The sequence below is a fragment of the Acomys minous genome (genome assembly GCF_964271855.1).
Source record: "Acomys minous genome assembly, chromosome: 13".
Taxonomy (NCBI): Eukaryota; Metazoa; Chordata; class Mammalia; order Rodentia; family Muridae; genus Acomys; species Acomys minous.
The window spans coordinates 16,395,872-16,420,231 of NC_140495.1; the positions used below are offsets into that span (position 1 = coordinate 16,395,872).

The following is a 24,360-nucleotide window of genomic DNA, read 5'->3' on the forward strand; positions in this document are numbered from 1 at the left end:
CTCAGTAATTGTAGTAAATGTAGCTAGGTGTTGTGTAGGAGTGAGGGACTCGGTTACCTGGTCTGCTGTGGAAGGCAAGCTGTCCAGTGTGCATCTGCTGGTCCTCCGGTGGGAGAGATTGTTGACCTAATAAGTAGGAGCGCACCCTGTAACGGTCATTATATGGCATGCATTGTCCGCTGTCCCCCTCTCCCCGAAAATTTCTATGGAGAAGCCAAAAGGGAACTGCTTGGCATGTCCTTGTTTTGGGAACAGGGAATATTCCCATGGACAGAACACATCTCTGGCTGTCTCTTATTGGCTTCAGGGAACCTGGCTTTGGTCTTCGTGTGTGGAAGGCCTCAGATGCTGGAGAGATTTGTCATCTAATTGGGGCTCCTTTTGTTTTGTTTTGTTTTGTTTTGAGACAGGGTCTCTCTGTGTAGCCATGGCCGTCCTGGCTGGCCTCGAACTCACAGCGATCCGCCTGCCTCTGCCTCCCGAGTGCTGGGATTAAAGGTGTGCGCCACCACTGCCCGGCTAGACTCTGCTAGGCATTTTTTTAATGGGCCAAAGGTTACAGATACAGGCTTTGTTAGAAAATTATCTCTCTGTGTGTGTGTGTGTGTGTACATTATGCATACACATATATTTGTTGTCTGTCTGTCTGTCTGTCTGTCTTTTGGGACAGTCTCTCTGTGTAGCCCTGGCTGTGCCTGGAATTCAGAGATCTGCCTGCCTCTGCCTTCCAAGTGGTGGGATTAGAGGTGGGCACCACCATCGCCTAGCTCAGTTTTCCCTGCTCAGTTTTACTTCTTTATTTTTTCTAAAAAGAAAAACAAAATTCCACTAATACTCAAGGAGAAAATTAAGGAGTGATCAGAGTGATTTGAAATAAGTGACCCCTAAATCCGTTGCAATCTTACCTTAGTGGAATCTTGATTTTAGAGTAATCTTCAATTCCAGTTAAGAGTGAATAATGTTTTCCTGCCCTGGAAATACCACGAGTATCTGATATGTCTCTGATTCAACCTTTTATAAAGGTCTTTTGACCTGGCCTCTCATATCTTTTAGTTTCTCTTCTACTGTAATTACCCTGATACTTGAGGCCAAGTTATAAAGTTATAAATGGCTTTGAGACTGACTGATAGTCTTTTTAGGTCTAACTGAACTCATTGTCACCACATTCAGGAAATAATATTGTTTGACCAAACTTTATTGGGGAATTTGAGTTCAGTGATTATGAAGCTATTTATAACAGTTCTCTGCTTGGTCTAATATTGTACAAATGATGAGATGTTTTAAGATTTAGTGCGCTCTGTGAATACATGCTTCATTTTAGTGTGTGGCTAACTTGAAGGCTTGAGCTAAGGGTTCACACACCTCCTCTTCCTCCATGTACGCCCAACATGCTGAGGTTCTGAACTCAGGTTCTGTGCATGCTAGGACAAATGTTCTGCCATTGAGTTTCATCTCCAGACCTATTTTTGTTTTCATTTGTTAATTTTTTTTTCTCCTGCCATCTGCTCTTAATGAAAGCTTCCCGTGGATGGCTCTCTCCTTTGTATGCACTGCACTCTGCAGGGCCTTCTTTAGCAATCACACTGAACTGTTCAGTTTTGAAATTTTTGTATGTTTTCCATGACTAGATGTCAAGCTATTTAAGGATAGGACTTAAAAAAATTTTTATTATTATTTTTTTTGGGCTGGGCAGTGGTGGAGCACGCCTCTAATCCCAGCTCTGGGGAGGCAGAGGCAGGCAGATCTCTGAGTTTGAGGACAGCCAGGGCTACACAGAGAAACCCTGTCTTTTTTTTTTTTTCCTTTGGTTTTTGGTTTTTCGAGACAGTCTCTCTGTGTAGCCTTGGCTGTCTTGGATGCTCTTTGTAGACCAGGCTGGCCACAAACTCACAGTGAACCGCCTCCCGAGTAGTGGGATTAAAGGCATGCACCACCACACATGGCTGGAAACCCTGTCTTGAAAAAAAGAAACCCAGTCTTAAAAAACCAAGTAAAAAATTATGTATATGTGTGTATATTTGTCAATATGTATGTATACTGCATGTACACCTGGTGCCCACAGAGGCTAGACAAGGGTATTAGATCCTCTGAGACTGTAGTTAACAGGTGGTTATGAGCCACCTGATATGGGTGCTGGGAAGCAAACCTGAGTCCTCTGAGGGAGCATCAGGCAGTTTTAACCTCTATAGCTCTAGGACAGGATTTATATGTGTTTTTCTCTTTTAAAAACATTAAAGCCGGACATGGTGGTGCAGGCCTTTAATCCCAGCACTCGGGAGGCAGAGGCAGGCAGGCAGGCAGCTGTGAGTTCGAGGACAGCCAAGGCTACACAGAGAAACCCTGTCTTGAAAAGCAAATAAATAAATAAATAAAATAAAAACATTTATTAGCTGGATGGTGTGACAGCACACATACCTTTAATCCCAAGACTCATTTAAGGAATAATAGCAAAAGTAGACCCAGGCTACCAGAGACTGTGTTAAAATGGCTGTCGTAGCTATTTTCCACAATGCTGTGATAAAATACTCTGACAAAAGCAACTTAATGAAGGAAGGACTTATTTGAGCTCACAGTTCTAGTGTACAGTCCTGGTAACAAGAACTTTCAGCAACTGGTTACGTTGCTTCCCTGGCAGGAATCAGAAAACAAGCAATGGGCCAGGCTTGGAGGTGCACCTCTTTAAATCCCAGCACTCGGGGTGGCAGAGGCAGGTGGATCTCTGTGAGTGTGAGGCCAGCCTGGTCTACAAAGTGAGTCCAAGTTAGCCAGGACTACACAGAGAAACCCTGTCTTGAAAAACCAAAACCAACAAGCAAACAAAACCAAAACATACATTTATTTATTTACCCTGTGTGTGCCTGTGTGCATGCACACATGTGGAGATCAGTGAAGAATTTGGAGGGACTTTGAGATTGCCTTCCCTCATCTTTCCAGGGCTAGGATTACAGATGAGTGTCACAACACCCAGTTTTTTTTTTTTTTTTTATCTTTACATCCCAGGACCTAACCATTACTGGCACAGAGTAGCTACTTGGTAAACATCTGTTGAGTGAGCAATTAAGCGACCTCTGCTTATGAGAGATGGGAAGTCATTTGGTGAGCTAGTGGTGATGAAGGGCCCGAGTGCAGTTGAATGTGACCCACTGTGATGCTGAAGCAACGCCTCTGCTCCTGGGTTCTAGGTTGCTGAAGGCATTGCCTTACTTTGCTGTTAATTCCAGATTTAATTTAATTCAGGGTCTTGCGGAGTAGTCCAGGCTGGATTTGAGTTTGCAGTCCTCCTGCCTCAGCCTTCCAAGTGCTGGGAATCCTGGCATGTGCTACCAATCCTGAGTGTGTTCCTGGGTTTGAGGCTGGGGACTGTTCTTGCTCCTTTTGGATCTTACGTTTCTAAGGTAGCAAATGTGGCAGTTCCTCACTGGTGTTGTCTATGTCTTCCATGGCTGTTTATTGCTCGAGGCATTTTGCACCCATGCATAAAACGTGACTAGTTTGTATCCCTAGGTCCAGACAACTCCTGCCAAACTGGGAATAAGCTCCACAGTAGGATGCTGTGACTTCTGCTAGCTCCGCTGGGCCTTTTGGAGGCCTGGATAGACTCATCGCCACTATACTCAGGACCTAGGATTATTTTACTAAGCTTTATTTGGGGATTTGAAATCAATGGCTTTGAAACTATTTGTTTCAGTTTCTACTCGGCCCAATAGTGAAACTGATAGTTCTTTCCCACGATCCTTTGGGTTCTGGTTTGTTTACCCAGAAGGAACAGAAGTATGTTGTGCCTCTACTCTCTTGATTATTAAGAAATAAAGCAGTGGGGCGAGGTGGACCACACCTTTAATCCCAGTACTCAGGAGGCAGAGGCAGGCAGATTGTTGTGAGTTGAGGCCAGCCTGTTCTACAAAGGGAGTACAGAATGGCCAAGATAACATAGAGAAACCCTGCCTCGAAAAACCAAAAAGGGGCCGAGAGGTTAGGAGCAGTGTTTGGTCTTTCAGAGGTCCTGAGTTCAATTTCTATCAACCACATGGTGGCTCACAACCATCTATAATGTGATCTAACACCCTCTTCTGGCCTGCAGGAGCACGTGCAGATAGAGTACTCACACAAAATAAACAAATCCTTAAAAAAAAAAAAAAAGAAATAAAAACATAGCTGGGTGTGGTGATGCATGCCTTTACTCCCAGCCCTCAGGAGGCAGAGGCAGGTGGATCACTGTGAGTTCGAGGCGAGCCTGATTTACAAAGGGAGTCCTGGACAGCCAAGGCTACACAGAGAAACCCTGTCTGGAAAAACAAAAACAAAAACCAACCAACCAACAAACAAAAAAACATTTATCTTTATCTGTATCTGTCTTCCTACCCACCTACCATGTGCAAGCACACACATGACATGGCACGTGTGTGGTGATGAGAGGACAACTCAAGTGACTTAATGTTCTACTGTTACCATGTTCCACCACGTGTTCTAGGACTCAAACTCAGGTCGTCAGGCTTAGCAGTAGGAACTTTAACAGCTGAGACCCATCGAAGTAATGTTCTTTCTTTTTCTTTTGTTTTTGTTCTCTCTGTGTAGCCTTGGCTGTCCTGCAACTTACTCTGTAGACCAGGCTGGCCTGGACCTCTTAGAGATCCACCTGCCTCTGTCTTCCGAGTGCTGGGATTAAAAGCGGGTACCACCACATCCAGCACTATACCCAATTTTTTTTTTTTTGAGACAGGGTTTCTCTGTGTAGCCTTGGCTGTCCTGGGCTCTTTGTAGACCAGGCTGGCCTCAATCTTACAGAGATCCGCCTGCCTCTGCCTCTGCCTCCTGAGTGCTGGGATTAAAGGTGTATCCCACCACTGCCTAGCCCATACCCAAATCTTACGGTCAGGAGGTTTCAGAGGCATCCTCACAGGGGGAGGGAGAGAAGGACAGGGAGGAGAGAGAAAGGGGGTTTATTGGAATGTCTTCATGTGATCCAGCTAGTCCAACAATAGATGTCTACCAACAGAAAGTCCACAAATCCAGTAGTTGTTCAGTCCGCAAGGCTGGATGTCTCAACTAGTCTTCAGTTTAGGCCAGAATCCCAAAGAAGTAGGCTTTAACACCAGTGAAGGAGTGGACTTGCCCAGGAGAGCAAACAGACAGAGAGAGCAAGCTTCCTTATTTTGTGTCCTTTTTATAGACTGCCAGCAGAAGGGGTGGCCAGATTAAAGATGGATCTTCCCACTTCAAAAGGTGAGGTTTAGTGGGGGTTTTCTTTGTTTTTGTTTTTTTGAGACAGGGTTTCTCTGTGTAGCCTTGATTGACCTGGACTCACTTTATAGGCCAGGTTGCCCTTGAACCCACAGAGATCCGAGTGCCTCTGCCTCCTGAATGCTGGGATTACAGGCGTGCGCCACCACGTCCGGCTTAATAGGGTCTTATGTCAATTGATTTAATTAAAGAAATATCTCAAGTGTGCCTGGCTTCTTGGATTTTAATTAATTCCAGGTTTAGTCAAGTTGACTACCAAGAATGGCCACCACACATGGTAAGCATCTGAACACATGAATATTGAGATGGCAATGACAGTATTTTTCTCTCTCCCTGAATCTTTCCTTCAAAAAAATTATTTTGGATTTTTGAGACAAGGCTTTGCTCTGTAATCAAGGAAACTGCAAACTCTCCTGTCTCAGCCTCTCAGGTGTTGGGGCTGTAGGCATATGCCACCATATATGCTTGTTTCCATTTCAGAGATAAGGAAATAAGTATAAGAAGACTTAGTCACTTGTGAAATATCATTGAGTTCTGGCTGATATAAGAAAATGGCATCAGTTAGGTAAACACATTTATTCTCACGTTCTGGAGGGTGGGGTGTCCATAGTGGGAGTGCTGGATGATTTTGTCCCTGGTGATCACTTTCACTCTGGCCTGCAAGTGAGACCTTTGTACTATACCTTCGTGTGCTAGATCTCTCTCAGTGTTTCTTCTAAAGCACCACTTCCGTTTAATGGAGGCTTGTACTGTTGTGATTGAATTACCTCCGAGATGTCCCATCTCCATATACATTTAAAGGTATTAAAAATTCAGTGTAAGGGCTGGAGAGATGGCTCAGAGGTTAAGAGCACTGTCTGTTCATCCAGAGGACCCAAGTTCAATTCCCAGCACCCATATGGCAGCTCACAACTGTGTATAACACCAGTTCCATTGAATCTGATACTGTCACACAGACATATAAGCAGGCAAAACACCAATGTACGTGGAGCTGGACAGTGGTGGTGCACGCCTTTAATCCCAGCACTTGGGGGGGCGGTGGCAGAGGCAGGGGGATCGCTGTAAGTTTGAGGCCAGCCTGGGCTACAAAGTTAGTCCAGGACAGCCAAAAAAAAAAAAAAAAAAAAAAAAAAGTAAAAACATGAGGGATGAGAGCTGGACTGGAGAGATGGCTCAGCAGTAAGAGTGCTTCCTACTCTTGCAGAAGACCTGGGTTCAGTTTCTTAGCACCTGTTTGTTTATTTATTTATTTTTTCTGGTTTGTTTTTGGTTTTTCAAGACAGGGTTTCTCGGTGTAACAGCTCTGGCTGGCTGTCCTGGAACTCACTCTGTAGACCAGGCTGGCCTTGAACTCACGAGATCCACCTGCCTCTGCCTCCCGAGTGCTGGGATTAAAGGTGTGCGCCGTCATGCCTGGCTCAGTTTCTAGCACCTGTATCAGGTGGTCCACAACCTCCTGTAACTCCAGTTCCAGAGAATCTGATGCCCTCTGATGTCTTAAGGCACCTGCATGCAGGAGGTACATATAAACTCATGTAGCCACCCACACATACACATAAATAAATAAAATGATATAAAACTTTGAGGGTTGAGGGACACAAAAGCATTCTAAACATACCATCCATTATTAGTAGGAAGGGAATCTATGTTTTCAGTGAGCCGTGGATTCTGACACACTTAGGAACCCCAGCCCTAAGTGTTGTCATTCTCTGCTGCAGTTCCAGTGACTCTCCCATACAGACATTTTGCATTTGGCCCTTTTGAGCATACTCGCCTTGCTGATGCCTTTCTTGAAAGCTTGCCCTGGTCTCCTGCTCTCCTTCCCTTTGTGACTTTCTGTGCAGACTTGTATTCTTCACTCCTCCTGGGTTAGCTCACCCCTGACTGTCCTCTTTTCACCATACGTCCTCCCGCTGCCAGAATATAGTGAGAACACCCAAATCTCTGACCCCAGTCTAGTTTTTGGTTGCTTTTTTGTTATTTCAGTGTTAGCAATATTGTTACCAGCCTGTGGTCCAGGTTGGAAGCCAGGGTCACATACAAAAGCTTGGGTTTTGGAGTTGCAAGTGTGTCAGAATTACATTCTACTGTTCCTTACCTGTGTCTATTTGAGCAAGTCACTTAATCTCTTTTAAACTATAGATTGCTTTTCTGTGGAGCGATAACAGTATTACTTCTATTCTGGTATTGTGAAGAGTCAGTGGAAGAATATAAGAGACTTGACAAGTTGTTTAATATTTATGGAACCCTTGCCCTGTGCCAGGACCATGGATGCTGGGACTGCCTGGTGAGCAAGACTGCCCTCCTGCTCCACTGGGTTCCCTGGCCACTGAGGTCGGATGGTTTTGCTCCCTTAGTCTCTGCTGTTCTTTTTGCCTTTCTTTTCATTGCCGTTATTGTGGTTCAAGGCCCCATCACGGTGCTCAGATGGCCACAGCAGCTTTCTACCTAATTTCCCTGCCTTCACACAGCCACCAGAGTTTTTTGTTTTTTCCTTTAAATTGATAATTCATATGAAGCAATTGCCTGTTTGAGACCCTTCTGAAACAACTGGGCTGGGGAAGGATTTTATGTGTGCAGCTATGGAGGCTACGTAAGAGCTCAGTAGCATAGTTGTTAAATCTGCCAGAGCCATAGACAGCAAAGTGGTGCTCAGTGCTGGGTATTTGCCAGTCCTTGTTTAAGACAAAGCTTAGGTCCTTAGCAAGTACCCAGGACTTGCAGGGTCAGAGTGGTGCCCCCAGTTCTCCATGTGTCTCTGCTATCGTGAGCAGTGCTTTTGTACACACCAGCACTACTAGTCCTGCCCCTGGTCAGAGCACTGAATGGTCTGAGTGTATATCTTACATAAATGGAACTGTCAAATATGTGGCTTTTGTTTGTTTGGTTGTTTTTTTTTTTTTTTTTTTTGGAACAGGGTCTCTGTTAGCCTTGGCGATCCTGGACTCACTTTGTAGATCAGGCTGGCCTCAAACTCACAGCAATCCTGTCTCTGCCTCCTGTGTTTGTTTTTTTGAGACAGGGCTTCACTCTGTAAAGCTAAGCTGTCCTGGATATTCCCTTATGTAGCCTTGACTGGCCTTGATTTTGTGACAGTGTTCTGTCTCAGTCTGTTGAGTGCTAGGGTCACAGGCATGGGCCACCATGTTGCCTGGCACTTCATTCTTTCCATTCCTGAACAGTGCTTTATTTTCTGTAGATACTCTGCTTTATTTGTCTATCCCATCAGTCGATAGAAGACCCTTAGTATTTCCTGTTCTTGTGCTGTAGTGTGTGCTTTCATAGCTGCATCAGTTAACTGGGCCGTCATTCTGTGACCAGGATCCACTCAACTATACATTCTTAGTGTCAATGATTGCTAGTTAATAATAGATTTTTTTTTAAACTTTTTCAAGACAGGATTTCTTTGTGTAACCTTGGCTGTCCTGGACTTGCTTTGTAGACCAGACTGGCCTCAAACTCACAGTGATCCACCTGCCCTTGCTTCCTGAGTGCTGGGATTAAAGGCGTGCACCACCACGCCCAGCCCTATGTATTCTTTAAAGACAGGTTCTAGTGTAGCCGAGGCTGGCCTCCAACTCACTATGTAGCTTTGTCTGGCCTTAAACTCCCAATTTTTTTGTCTCTTTTTCCCAAGTGCTGGGATTGCAGGTAAATACAATACATTCTTGAGCACTGACTGGAGAAATTGTTTAAGTGGCTAGATGGGAATGTGGTTGGTTGTCTATAGGAAAATAAAAGAATAGTTGAGGGCTATAGAGAATTATTGACTCATATATAACAAATATTGACTTACTAGAATTGATGAAGGGAAGAATCAATAGGAAGAGCTTTCAGACTGGAAAGTTTATAAAATTGCTATATTGATCCAAGCAGCAAACAACAAAAGTGGGTTAATTTCTGAATATTAATTTTTTGGAATTGTTTTCTCTTTATGTGTCTCCAGGAATACTTACATAAAGCTATATTGTACTAGTGTGGGCAATTCAGAAGCTTTTCAAGATTGACTTTAACCTGGTGACTATAACCCCAGTACTGCATCGACTAAGCACTGCTTCTCTAATAGAGGACCAGTGAACCTTGGCTGGCATATGCCAGCTGTAGTTGGTCACTGCATGTGGACATGCACAGTAGAGGCAGGCACAGCCTCAGAAATAGGATGCTGCTAAAGGTAGAGTCCAGTTAGATTTTGGCCAAGGAGGATGTGTTCACTGATGACTTGATTTCATAAGTAAAGCATACCTGCATAAAGATAAAATGTTGATTTTCATATAGTTATGTCATTTGTTTACCATTTATTTATTTATTTATTTTGGTTTTTGAGACAGGGTTTCTCTGCTTAGTATTGGTTGTCCTGGAACTCACTCTGTAGACCAGGTTGGCTTTGAACTCAGAGATCCATCTGCCTCTGCCTCCAGAGTGATGGGGTTAAAGGCCTGAGCCACCACGCCTAAAATATTTTTTAGTTGAAAAAATTTTCATGTGGCTTCTCCTCTCCAGACTCCTAGATTTTTTTCCACCTCCCCGCTCATCCAACTCCACATGGTTTCTTTTTTTTCTCTAGAAAACAGAGGCAGGTGGATCTCTGTGAGTTGAGGCCAGCCAGGTCTATAAAAGAGTCCAGGACAGCTAGGGCTGGGGCTACACAGAGAAGCCCTGTTTGAAGGGAGTAGGGTGGGGAGAAAGAAACTGTTTGTTCAAGCAGTTGAACAAACAAAAACCCAAATCAGAGAAAATATATGTATGTATAAATACACACACAAAAATACAAATGATTGCAGAGCACATAAACAAAGCCTATAAAAACACAAAATGTTTTGCTTTGTATTTTGAGACAGGGTTTCATTATTTACCCCTGACTAGCTTGAAATTAGCTATGTAGACCATATAGGCTTTAAACTCACAAAGATCAATCTACCTCTGCCTCCCAATGCCTGGATTAAATGCACCATTTAAAACTAATTATGTACATCACTCTGCCTGGCTTTTTTCTTTCTTTCTTTAGATTAAAATTTTATGAGTATATGTGCTTCTGGTGCCCGTGGAGGCTAGGTGTGTGCTGTCATGTGGGTGCTGGGAACCAAACTTGGGATCCTCAGCCAGTTCTCTTAACCATTGAGAACTCCTATAGTTTGTTTGTTTGTTTGTAACCATCTTTCCAACTCCTATAGTTTGTTTGTTTTGCTTGTTTGTTGGCTTTTTTTAGTAAAAGGAAATAGAAGGTAATTTATTCACTATGGACACACTAGGAAGATGGACAAAGAAATCTAATGACCCATCTCCCCCTTTTTGAGATTGGACCTCTCTGTAGTCCTGGGGTGTAGGTGACAGCTCTGGACTCTTTATTTATTCAAGTGGCTAGTTTTCTTTAATCTTTTTTTAGAATTTTTTTTTACTGTTTTATTATTATTTTTTAAAAATTTTATGTGGATTGGTAGTTTGCCTGCATATATGTCTGTGTGAGTGTGTCTGGTTCTGGAGTTACAGACAGTTGCGAGCTACCGTGTGGATGCTGGGATTTGAACTTGGGTGCTCTTAACCGCTGCACCATCTCTCCAGCCCAAGGGCTAGTTTTCTATTATTATCGTGTCTGTCTCTACTTTCCTACTGCCAGGATTGATGTCATCTAACAAAAGAATAAAAAAGATAATAGTAATTTTTTTTGATAATAGTAATTTTTTAAAGGTAAAACTACCAACCAGAGATAAAAATGACTTACATTTTGGATGTGTTTTATTCATGTCTTTCCCCTATTCATATATAAATACTTGTTTATTTAAGTTGGGTTCTAAATATTAATTTTTATTTTATGCCAAACCTCTTATACACTATGTTCTAAAAATCGTCTTGAAACCTTAAAATTTACACTATTGTATTTTGTATAGTCAGATAACACTTTTCCTAATTAGTTCAATGCCTGTTTTGGCACTGTGATTCGTTTTAGATATTGGTAGTTTTCATTATGTACCTCACCAGGTTTGTCTTGCCTGCCTGCTTCGGTTACGGTGAAGTAGGAGTCACAGATTAGCCTAATGTGTCAGTCCAGATTTCTTTCCTTTTTATTCTTTAGTTAAAAGAATATGTGGGTACATGCACACAATACACATGTCACAATTCAGGCATAAAGATGAAAAACTTTATGGAGTTGGTTCTCTTCTTTAATCTTTACACAAATTCCTGGCTTCAGGGAATCAAACTCAGGTTGCCAGGTCGGCAGCTACCTTTAGTGGCTGAGCCATCGTGGTGGTTAGTATCAAATGTCAAATTGACCTGGGAGAAGGCTCTCTGGGTGTTCTTGTAGGGAATTAGCGTGGTTGTGTTTACTGAGCAGGCAAGCTACACCAACTGTGGCTGTGACCATTCCTAAGGCAGGGGACCCGGAAAGGGACGTGATCTCTAGGTGCATGCATTCATGCAATCCTTGTTTTTCTTTTTCATTTTTGGTTTTTCAAGACAGGGTTTCTGTGTGTAGCCTTGGCTGTCCTGGACTCGCTTTGGACCTGCCTGGCCTCACATTCACAGAGATCCGCCTGCCTCTGCCTCCCTGAGGGCCTACGTTTTACTTGCTACAAAATGGTAAGGTCCAGAAGCTGGGGAAATAGTTCATTTGGTAAAGTGCCTACCATGCAAGCATGAGGCTATTAATTAGATTCTCAGAGTCCTTGTTAAAAAGTTGGGTATGGTGGCATTCTTTTGTAATTCTTGTGTTGGGGAGGTGGCGACAAGTGGATCCTTCAATGGCCAGCCAGTCTGACCTTTCCTTGCTGAGGCGTTTTGCTGGTCACTATCCCAGGTGACACCACTGTTAGTTATCAGCATTGATGTAGCCGGTCCTTCTGTTCAGCCTAGTGTCTGCATGCTGTGATGAGCCGTCTCTCTTGTTCTACTCTTCACCCTCCAACTCTTTTGTCTCTTATAATTGCTGCTAATTGTTATAGGTTGACATATCAAACACCGCTGAGTCAGGGAGTAGCTTCAGGGCACTCTGTGTGTTGTTGATGTTTTGTTTGAGACAACGTGTAGCCTAGGCTGCCCATCCTTCTGCCTCAGCATCCTACATACTTGAGTTATATGCTCGTGCCATCACTCCCAACCAGATGTCCCAAATATGTTGGGCTGGGGGTTGAGTGTAGCTTTGAAGGGCAGGCATTGTACCCAGGAGCCACCCCTCCCTTTATTTTAAAGATAGAGTCTTGCTATGTAGTGTAGGCTGACTCTAAACTTGATCCCCCTGCCTCAGCATCAGCAGATGTGTACCTCTATCACCTGTCAGATGATGTTTTAAACCATACTAGGATGAATGTGCGTCTTTGGGTACCTAGGGGACCAGATGAGGATGTGAGTATATTCAGGCAAGTGTTAGTGTGAGAGGGAAAAGGATGAATTATAAATTCCCTAGTGGGGCAAAAGTATTGTTTTTCATTTTTATATTATAATTAGATGTGATATGGTATTTATTAAAATGATGCTAGCTGTGTTAGTGGCACTAAGTGACATTTTTGCTGATTGTTTCTGCTTTGGAGACACAGATTCTTTGCTCCTTGTTCTACATCTGCGTTTTCATCTCTGAAACATTTATCTGTACCTACCTCCCAACGCCTGGCACAGCATCTTTATACAAAAAGGGCTTATCCTTTGGACTGAACCAATCGCTAGCCACTCTCTCTTTCCTTTTAATTGTTCTTTCTCCAGAATAACTGTCACTTATTTAACCCTCCATCCTTCTGTTTCTTTTTGTATGTATGTGTTGCATGTGTTCATGTGTGTTAATATATGTTAGGCTGACATTGGGTGCCTCCCTCAATTGTTTTTTTATCTTAGTTGTTGAGACAGAGTTTCTCATTGAAACTGGAGCCTGGGGCCTGGAGAGATGGCTCAGAGGTTAAGAGCACTGACTGCTCTTCCAGAGGTCCTGAGTTCGATTCCCAGGAACCACATGGTGGCTCACAACCATCTATAGTGTGATCTGATGCCCTCTTCTGGCCTGCAGGTGTATGTGTAGGCAGAGCACTGTATACATTATCGTCGTCGTCGTCATCATCATCATAATTAATAAATCTTAAAAAAAAAAAAAAGAAACTGGAGCCTGACAATTTGACTAGATTGGCTGCCAGTCAATCTCTAGGGATTCACCTGTCTCCACCTCCCCAGCGCTGGTTACAGGTGTGTGCTGCTGCACCTGGGGTTTTATGTGCCTGCGAGGGATCACACTTAGGTCTTTGGTGCTTGTGTGACACGTACTTTACTCTTTTTGAAATGTTTCTTTGACAATTTTATACACCAATGTAATGTATTTTGATCATATTCACCCCCTTACTCTCTGTTCTCCCTCCTAGTTCCCTGGTTTTCATTTTATTTTGTTTTGTGACCCACAGGGTTTGGGTTGCTTACACGAGCACTGGGTAGGGCTTGTTTACTGGAGCACAGGCAACTTACTAGTGGTTACACCACTGAAGAAATGACCTTCCTTTTCCCAGCAGCCATTAGCTGCCTGCCAGTAGCTCCGCAAGGAGGGGCTCATGAGCCTCTTCCTTATCCGTGATGGTGGTAAGCCCCATCTTGCGTAGGTGACCACAGCTGCTATGAAGTCATGAATGCAACAGTCACATTGTCTCAGAAGGCAGCATTTCACAGCATTCCTCTCCAGAGAAGTGTGTGAATTGATGTCTCTTTCCTCCTCTGATATCTCCGAGTTTTGGAGAGAGTGGCAGAGATGTCTTACTTAGGGCTGAGCATTCAACAGTCTTTTTCTTGCACATTGACCAAGTGTTGCCTCTGTATTAAGTGATGCTTACTGCAAAGCCTAAGAGCAGCACCTTTTTATGGCTAGAAATAGTAGCCGGGCGGTGGTGGCACTCACCTGTAATCCCAGCACTCAGGAGGCAGAGGCAGGTGGAGCTCTTTGGCCAGCCTGGTCTACAAAGCAAGTCCAGGACAGCCAAGGCTACACAGAGAAACCCTGTCTCAGAAAATCAAAAGAAAGAAAGAAACAAAGATTGAGGAAGGCGGATTGACAACATGTCCGTTTATTAAAAAACTGTAGTAGATTCCCTTTACAACTTCCCTAGCCATGGTTCCTACCTCATCCCGCCCGCAGGGAAGGGGCTCAGTCATTAGATTTTTGATGAGGGTTATAGTACCAAGCTTTTTAGTTTTGGTTTCTGAGACAGGATCAACAGGTAGCACAGGCTAGCTTTGAACTGTTGCTAAGATGATCTAGGATTTTACCTTTCTCCCAAGCGTGGGCTTGCAGCTTTGTGCCGCTACCCAGTTTCACCTAGTGCTGAGGACTGGACCCACAGCCTTGTTTGTGTTAGGCAAGCACGTTTCCAGCCTCACCTGCCAGACCCCCTTCTCTTTAAAATAGTTCCTCAAGCTATCATCTCAGCTTTTGCTCTTTTTTCCTACACCTGTGATAATGTCTTTTGTGAATTATTTTCAACATCATACTTCTTATTTGGCCCAATCAGGTTTGGCCTTCTCTCTCTATTCTCTAAGTGAAGAGAGGCAGGATTCACATGACTTTCTATGCGGTTACATACAAAACCTATGTTTTCATCTTTGATAAATATTCTCCCTCCCTCTCTCTCTCTCCCTCCCTCCCTTCCTCCAGAGTCTCATTATGTAGCCCTAACCATTCTGGAACTCACTTTGTAGATTGGAGCCCACAGGGGTCCACCTGCCTCCCGTCTCCTGAGCACTGTGGTTCAAGGTGTACTCCACAACACCTGGCAATAAATGGCTCCTTTATTTTTTTATTTTTTTATTTTAATTTTTTTAAGAGACAGGGTTTCTATGTGTAGCCTTGACTGTCCTGGACTCACTTTATAGATTAGGCTGGCCTTGAACTCACAATGATCTACCTGCCTCTGCCTTCCAAATGCTTGGATTAAAGGTGTGTGCCACCACCACCCAGTTTATAACTGTCCCCTTTAAAAGATTTTAAAAATTGCATTATTTATTTATTGTGTGCATACACATATATGCTTGCTTGAGCAGGCTGGGAAACAGCTTGTGGAGTTATCTCTTCCTACGATGTGAGTCTCAGGACTCAGAGTTGTTTGTTGGTTTTAGCAGTAGGTGCCTTTATCCACCAAGCTATCTCAGCAGACCCACGCCTCTCAAAACTGAGTTTTCCTGCAGCTTCTTTTACTTCCGAGACTTACTGAGTAAGTTTTGTCTGTCCTGCAATACTTTTCTTTAGAGAAGCTCCAGGGTCAGTGTGAAAGAATAGCTCTCTCTATTCTATTAGACAAAGTCTCCCTTTTCTTTCAAACACCTTATGGATAGTCAGTGTCACGTTCCTTCAGTATTATGTCTGTTGTTAGGCCAGAGACAGGCATATTGGACGGCTTTATGTAATTCTGATTGTAGGTTGCCTAGTGGGGGATGAGGGAGGGAGGAGGAAGAATAAGTTAAAGTATATGATTGACTCCAAGGCAAGGGAGAGAATGGATTAGAGTAAACTTAGCCGGAAGTCATGGTGACATTTGTAATCTAGGTAAATTATGTAAGTCTCCTTAGGAGATTCCTCAGATCTGGGTCACATCTATACAAGGAGGAAAGGAAGTTGAATCCAATTTCTGCCTGCTTGTGGGATGCCATTTATTTAAGCTGCTAATCATGCCTGGAGCCTTTCAGAGACAGCCCAAATGAGACTCTTGTCTAATCCCCGCTGGGTTCAGGGGAGGAGAAATAGAGCCATCTCTTAGCCAGAGGATACCTGTCCATGTGTAGGGACACTAGGAGACTTAATTAACCTTTATAACCCTCAAGTCCTCAAAGTCGGAAAGGGAAGGAAGTGCGTCTAGTTGTTATCCTTAACGATGGAGATGAGGTGATATTTCACACCTGCGCCTTTAAGTAAGGTATATTTATGCTTGTTACAGTGTTTAAACCTTTGGAAAACTAGGAACAGAAAAAGGTTTTTCTCCTTGCTGTCTTTATTTTCACATTTTTATTGATTTATTTTTTGAGACAGGGTCTTGCTGGCCTGCAGCTTCCTGAATAGCTTAGACTAGCACTGGAGTGGTCACTTGTCTCAGCCTCCTGAGTGCTGAGACTACAGTTGTGAGCCGTTACGTTCAAGATTCTTTGAGAAATTGTTTTGCCTGTGGTGGGATACTTAGTAATTTTAGCACTTGGGGCACCGATGCAGGAGGATTGCCCATTTGAGATCAGTCTGGGTTACATAGTGAGAAACTGCCTCAAAAAAAAAGCAAGGTGAGCCAGGCATGGTGGCACACGCCTTTAATCCCAGCACTCGGGAGGCAGAGGCAGGTGGATCGCTGTGAGTTCAAGGCCAGCCTGGTCTACAAAGCCAGTCCAGGACAGCCAAGGCTACACAGAGAAACCATGCCTCTGAAACAACAACAAAAAGATTATTTTTATTATTAAGTTCTCCTATTACTTGTTTCTTGAGTTTGTTTTTTAAAGACAAGGTTTCTTTGCGTAGCCCTGGCTGTATTGGAACTAGCTGTGTAGACCAGGCTGGTCTGGAACTCAGAGATCCGCCTGCCTCTGCCTCTCTGAGTGCTGGGATTAAAGGTGTGCGCCATCACACCCCATGCTTTGTTTTGTTTTGAGACAGGGTCTCGCTATGTAGCCTTGGCTGGCTTGGAACTTACTATACCAGGCTGATCTGAACTCAGAAACCCACCTGCCTCTGCTTCTACAGCTGAAGATGTGCATCCACACTGGGTTACGTGAGGATTTTCAGAGTCTAGGGTTCTGTCTTCTCAACCCCCGCTGTCATGTCTCTCTCTGATGCTTTTTCCCTGTGACCAGGATTCTGTGGAGAATGAGTATATTCTTGACTAATCTCTCCTCTGGTATTCCAGAGTTTTGTGCATTAAAAATGTTCCCAACTCATAAGTAACACTTTAAGTGAAAAGTTACTTTTCTAGAACAAACAAAACCTAGAAGAGCTTAATTATATTACACATTTGGAAGTGTCTGGCCAAATAGACAGCTGACTCTTAGCTCTTAATGCTTTGTTGTTGGCGTTTTGCATTGTTGAAATATAGGCTTTACAGAAACAAACGTGGAAGGAAAAGTTTTTTAATAGACTTTTAAGATAACTGTGTGTATTGTTTGATACTTTGGCACAGTTCCGACAAATTGTGTTTGTTTGTTCATGGTTTTTAGAGATGGGGTTTTTCTGTGTAGCCTTCGCTGTCCTGGAACTCACTCTGTAGACCAAGCTGGCCTTGAACTCAAGAGAGATCTCCCTGCCTCTACCTCCCAAGTGCTGGGATTAAAGGCATGACTCCTCCCCCTACAGTGTTTCTTGAAAGTTAGCTGCAGTATGGAATTTGAACATTTGTCAAGAACTTTCTGTATGCAATGATGTTATTCGCACTTTGAATGACTTTGCAAACTGTGGTTTGACTTTGTAGCTGACTCAAAGGGGCTCAGAATCCTTTGGATCACCCTCTGAGAACTGCTGTTTTAGAACCAGGAAGCTATCTTGAAGATTGGCTTAGGTCCATCTCTCTCCTGTGCTGAAATATGAAGGGTGGCTGAAGCTGAAGGAGAACTGACCTGAAGTCGTGCAGCTGGTTATCCTCAGAGCTGTGGCGCCTGGCATTCAGGACTTTGTAAATACTCCTCTAGTGTTTCCGTTGTGTGTGGTGCCAATCCCACGGGTCCTGCCTACTGCATTGCCTTCAGAGAGTTAGTTGTCTACCATGGCCCTGCTACTGGGAGTCTTCCCCCAGTAGCCTTGACTGTCCTAGACTCGCTCTGTAGACCAGGCTGGCCTCAAACTCACAGCGATCCCCCTGCCTCTGCCTCCCAAGTGCTGGGATTAAAGGCATGCATCAGCACTGTCAGGCTTGCTCCTGGGAGTCTTGAGTGTATTCACTCTTCCTATTTTCCTTAAAGTTTTAAATTGCCCAAAGTCTTATTCTGTTTCCAAGTAAGTTTAGCTTTGTAGCTGCCTTGATTGTATCTTAGTGTCTTTTTAAGTAACTGATGTTCACTCGAAAGGCTAGTTTTGCTAAGTAGGAGTTTGAAGTGCACATGGGAGTGATCAGTGCAGTGTCATTGTCCTGTGTGAAAAGGGTTTGAGGTAATTTCAGTGGTCCATAATGGGCTTCTAGGGACTCGACAGACTACTATGAGTACTCTGTAGTGCCATGTGCACTAAGCTCTTCTTTTGTCTTTGAATTATATAAATTCTTTGACTAGTGGGCTTCTTTATGGGGTATTTATTTTAACGCTAGAGACGGAGCACTTTCATGTTTCCTTGTAAATTATTAAATCCAGGATATGTTTGCATTTTATATGTATATATGTATTTGTGTCCATAAAATATTTATATAGGTATTTAACATTTTATCCTTTGTGAATTTCACAATCATGCACTCCATCCCCACTCATTTTCTTGTCCCTCTATATTCTTGCAATCTTCCCCCAAAGAAAAGAAAAACAAAACCCAGATGGGCGTGGTGACATATGCATGTAATCCCAGCACTCAGGGAGGCAGAAGCAGGTGGATCTCTGTGAACTTGAGGCCAGCCTGGTCTACAAAGGGAGTCCAGGACAGCTAAGGCTTCACAGAGAAACCCTGTATTGAAAGAAACAAACAAAAAAGACAAAAAAGAAAGCAAAAATCATCTCACCTTGGGAACTGTGGTGAATCACACTATGTCACATAGCATACCCTTTTGCCCAAATAAAGGGGTAGATGTTGAGGAGGACCAACTCGAAGCCCTGGCTGGATCTGGGCCAGGGTGGTAGCTGAGTTCATCAGTCTCTCAGTTCCCCCTGATGCTCATGCCATTGGGGCCAGCTCTTCAACACCACCCCCGGGAGAGTTAGGGTGAGCTCACATCAGTGCTCAAGCCATTGAGAGGACAGTGCCTGCTTTTCCCAGCCCATGTGTGTCCCTGGCTATCCTGGAACTCGTGCTATAGACCAGGCTGAAGTGGAAGTTTTGATTTCTTTAAAAACTCGGTTATGCTATGTAAACATGTTTTTGTTTTAATCCCAAGTGTGAGATATTGGGCTGCTTTAGTTTGTCCTCAGCTAATAATTGTCTCATGTGGGGCCATGGTCTATGCCAGCTGGTAACAGCCTCTTGTGGTTTAGAGAGGGCCATGATATTTGCTCACTGGAGTTAGTGGAATACTGAGGATTCTGGGAGAATATAAATATCAGAGACCAAAGATAGGAAGAGCTTTGAGGAGATGGATGGAGGAGGTAGAGGTTGCTTGTTTGTCCTTCTGTGTTTGCCATTTGCTGTTGCTGGACTGCTAGATATTCTCATGACTGAAATTGGTATTTTTCCAATGAGCCCGACGACCCTAACCAGCCGGAACTAAGTCTGAAGAGGTCTGCCTCCCCTGTCCTTCCAGCCTCTTTCTCTCCTACCTAGAGTGGGTGTTGCACCTAGCTCGAGATACTCTGTTGGGAGGGGAGGGGGTTAGTTTTCTTCCTGGCCCCAAGCTCCTGGATTAATGACTCATGAGACTCAAAATATTTTTACAAATACCTAGACCATATAACGAGGCTTTTGTCTAAATAGCTCATAGCTTAAAATAACCCATTTATGCTAATTTACATCTTGCCATGTGGCTGGTTACCTGTGCTCAGGTACCATGTGTCTGTCCTCATGTCTTGCTGGCTGAATCTGTATGGTTGGCTCTATCTCAGAATCCCTTCTGCCTGCTGGAAGTCCCACCTCCTATTTTTCTGCCTAAGCTATAGGCTGTCAGCTTTTCATTAACAGGTGATGTTCCCATACAGACACAAGAGATTCTTTTCTACAGTGCTTTAAATTAGGGTTTTATTCTGTATCTGAGGCTGTTTTCTCACTGGAATGAAACTCACCACACTGGCTAGGCTGGCTAGAGAGTCCCAGGATCTGTCTGTTGGCCTCCCCAGCACTGGGAGCACTACCACCATGCTTGGCTATGTTTGTTAGGTTGTTTAAAATCAGGGATTCCGGGAATCAAACTCAGGCACTTATGCTTGCAATAAAAGCATTGTTTACTGCCTGAGCTATTTCTCAGTTACCTGTTAGTGACCTTTTTGAAAGTCAGCAAGAGTACCTCTTAAGTAGTTGGTGTGGTTCTAAAGAGCTGAGAATACTGTTCGTTGTGTCATTTCTAACATTTATTGGCCTGTGGAAGAATGAGTAAATGAAAAATTTGATATTCTTTGAGAATTCAGTCACTTTCTATTCTATTCATCTAGTGATCTGGGTGTAATTTTTACTTTTAAAAAACCCACACAAGGTAATTGTACAAAGTTATGGGGCATTGTAATAATTTAATACATTGCAATGTGTAATGATCAAATAAGGGAGTTAGCCTTTCCCCATCTTTAAAAATTATTCTTCCTTTGTGTTGGGAGCCTTTGAAATGAGGGTGATAATGACAATGATGACACAGGGTCTTGCCATGTAACCTTTGCTGGCCTGGAACTTACGTAGACCAGGCTGGTGTCTCACGTCTTACTATCACATGTAGTAGATGGATATTTAACCAATGCTTGCTTCTCTTAGGAGTTTGAGGGCTGAAGTTTTGTTTTGTTTGTTGTGTAGCTCTGGTTGTCTTGGTCCTCACAGAGGTCCACCTGCCTTTGGCTGAGTGCTGCGATTAAAGGTGTAGGCTACCCATGAGAAGAAGCCCAAGAGAGAAGTGATGAAGAAATGGTAGAACCGCCCCAAGGTGTCCTTTACCCAGAAGAAAAATCAGGCTGCTCAAAAAAAGGGCAAGCTTCCTCAGAGTTCAGGAGTGGGCTGCTGAGAGCCAAAGCAATTTTCTATGAAGAGTTTTTTTTTCCCCATAAAGACAATAAACTTATTGGCCAAGAAGCTATTTCTGTGTTTAGCTATTAATTATAAAACTGTAGGAAATAGCATGAAATTATAAAAGCAAAGTAGTGGATAAATTTATATACACTTTGCTTCTTTTTTTTTTTTTTTGTGAGAGAGTGGGGTGCGGGGAGGTGTTTTACTGTGTATCTCTGGCTGGCCTGGAACTCAGATCCACCTGCCTCTGCTGGGATTAAGGACAAGTATCACCACACCTGGCTGAGAATTTTTTCATCCCACAAAACAACAAGGTTAGTTTTTTTCCAGAAAAGCCATTTTATGTGAGTTCCAGCAAAGGCCATGACTGTTTGTTGGGCTTCTAGTCTTTCCTGTGATGAGCTATCCTTCAGCTTGCCGGGTGGTGAGCAGCAGACGTTGTTCTTCCAGCCATTCATCACAGCCAGAGGGTTAGTGGGAAGAAAGTACCTCAAAGTCAAGCTCAAAAGTAAACAACTGGTGCTAACTCATGGCTTTAAGATGTGAGAATGACAGTCAAGTTCAGTTTTAAATTTGAGTAGAAAGGGCAAGGCGTTTTCTATGTTTCATTTTATGCAGATGTTGAAAGGTGTATGCCAGACCTGAATATACATAGGGAAATAACTTGAAAGGGTCAAATATTAAACCTTGCACATCAGGTTTACATGAGAAAGTATGGGGTGATGCATATGTGCCTCTTAGGAATAGCCCTTCATCCCACAAGAAGCAAAACTGTCTTCCATGGTTTAGTCCAGTCTTTAATGGCCTGTGTCAGCTGCGCATGTGTGGGTTTTGATCACCTCTGGCCTTAAAGTGGTACTGCTCTGTGGTACTGTGGCTTCACGCATGCCAGTTACTGCTTTCAGCTAAAAATGTCTGTAGGCTGGATGATACTAAGATGAACCTATCAGGTCTTCAGATAATGAAAGTTCACCTAGTTTTAGTCATACTGGTAACTGCATGTTAATGTGAGATACATGCTGAAGCTAAAGGCCACCTGACAATTTCTGAAGTTAAAGTGTATAAGTATAATACAGTAAAACATGCTAACAACTCAATTTTCTTTCTTTTTTTTTTTTAAAAAGATTTATTTATTGTATTTTTTGTATATGAGTGCTTTATCTGCAGAAGAGGACATCATATCACGTTATAGATGGTTGTGAGCCACCATGTGGTTCCTGGGAATTGAACTCAGGACCTCTGGAAGAGCAGGCGGTGCCCTTAACCACTGAGTCATTTCTCCAGTCCCCACAACCCAGTTTTCTAATAAAGGAGTCATTTAAATTAAAAAAAAAAAAAGTGTGGCTTACCATACGTAGACTTTCTGTTTTTGGGTGGGGGACTGAGGTTTTGAAGCAGCTAGTGTTGACTAAGGGTATATAGAAGCCAATTCCTCGTTATTGTAATTGTTACTGTATTGCTGTAAATCTTATTTCCAAGAATGACATGCATCTGGGTACCTAAAGACACTTTTTTGTTTGTTTGTTTGTTTGTTGAGGCAGGGTTTCTCTGTGTAGCCTTGGCTGTCCTGGACTTATTTTGTGAACCAAGCTGGTCTCGAACTCACAATGATCTATCTGCCTCTGCCTCTCGAGTCTAGAGGCACTTATTAATTAGAAAATTTCTGGGGCTGGATAGATGGCTCAGTGGTTAAGAGCGCTGTCCGCTTTTCCAAAGGTCCTGAGTTCAATTCCCAGCAACCACATGGTGGTTCACAACCATCTACAGTGAGGTCTGGCGCCCTCTTCTGGTGGGAAGGCATACATGAAGGTGAAACACTGTATACTTAAATAAATAAATAAATAAATCTTTAAAAAAAAAGAAAAGAAAATTTCTCTAAAAGCAGCTGTGGTGGTTTATACTTATAATCCTTGGACTTGAGGGTGAAGATAAAGTTGTGGGACTGAGAAGGGATGAAGAAAGAGAGGAGGAGATAGTTGTGGTATACAGTGTATGTGACATACCAAGACTGGCAGGTGAGGCAGGGACCATGGACAAATGAATACCCACAGTCTAAAGGTAATTCCCATTTACATGCCTGCCCCGGGGGCTCATTGTGTGGTCAAGGAGATAGCCCCTGTGAACCCTGTGTGGGCACAGGTATGGGGGGGGAGAGACGCTTTGCAAAGCTTTTTGGAAGATGTGGTTGGAACTAGACCAAGATGTAGAGAAGAACCTAAAAACAGAAATGGCTACTGATGCCTTCATACGAGGCTTCCTACAAGCCTGGGCAAAGGGGCAGTGTGGTAAGCAGTCAACTTCTCACTAACTCCGGATCTTGATTCAGTTGACTAGAGAGTGAGCTGTCTACTGTGTGATGTCCTGTGGCCGTATCCTGCCCTATTCCACACAGGACTCGTTTCTTACCTTCTAAGTTTCCAGTTCCTTTGACTCAGGGCTTGGCCTCTGATGCTCATTCTGCCTGAAATGCACACTTCAGGTGTCTGCATGGCCTCCTTGTGTCCTCTGGTCTGCTTAGTGAAGATTTCCTTGACACTCAGTATAAGGTAGCAGCCGCCCTGGCATGTACCAGCTGTCACTCTCCCAATATTCTTTTCTTCCTGCTGTACCCAGAATAGTGCCTGGGAGTATAAATAATTGTATGTGTATGTGTAGGTGGGCAAGTATGGGCACGAGAGGTGGTTTTCAGGAAACTGGAAGGAATGGACAAATGTGAATTCTCAAACACCCAGTTTTAATTTTGTTGCTGTTGCTTTTTTGTCAAAGCAGCCCCTGAAATGCTTGAGCTGGGCAAACTCAACAAAATGTGTCTCAAGGCAGCGTTCTCACAGAGAAGACTGAGACTTGTGTTTGGGTAGTTTGCCTAGCTTTAGAAAGCTCCAGAGATTCACCTTCAGTATCTTTTTCTTGGGAAGGTTTGTGAAACCTTGGTGATCCTGATGCCCTTTGACCTCCTCTTAGGACCCTACAGTGGACATGAGTCGGTAATGCCCACTGAGGACTTCTGGGAGCCATGTCAGACGAATCCGCCTCAGGGAGCGATCCAGACCTGGACCCGGACGTGGAGCTGGAGGATGCGGAAGAGGAGGAGGAGGAGGAGGAGGTGGCAGTGGAGGAGCATGACAGGGATGACGAGGAAGGCCTGCTGGATGGTAAGTGCCTCTACTGCAAACAGATTGCCGTATCCGTCCTTTGTGGAATTTTTACTGGAGAACATGGGATTTCTAGTTGTTGTTTTTCGGGAGGGGGGCGGTTGGGTTTAGGGGTGTTGAGACACAGGGTCTTGCTCTGTATAGCTGGCTGGCCGGAACTCACTGTAAACCAGGCCCTCCATGGACTCTCTGTAATCTTGCCTCAGT

General features: G+C 43.6%; 1 protein-coding gene across 1 annotated transcript in view; it reads left to right on the top strand.

Annotated features, from left to right (window-relative positions):
* The window catches only part of RAD54L2 (RAD54 like 2), a 93,531-nt gene that overhangs the window by 4,701 nt on the left and 64,470 nt on the right, over nucleotides 1–24,360 (top strand). The window contains exon 2 of the mRNA XM_084752573.1: nucleotides 23,963–24,153. Coding sequence (XP_084608699.1) covers nucleotides 24,015–24,153 — 139 coding nt within the window. The 5' untranslated portion in view covers nucleotides 23,963–24,014. The remainder of the gene's footprint in view (nucleotides 1–23,962; nucleotides 24,154–24,360) is intronic.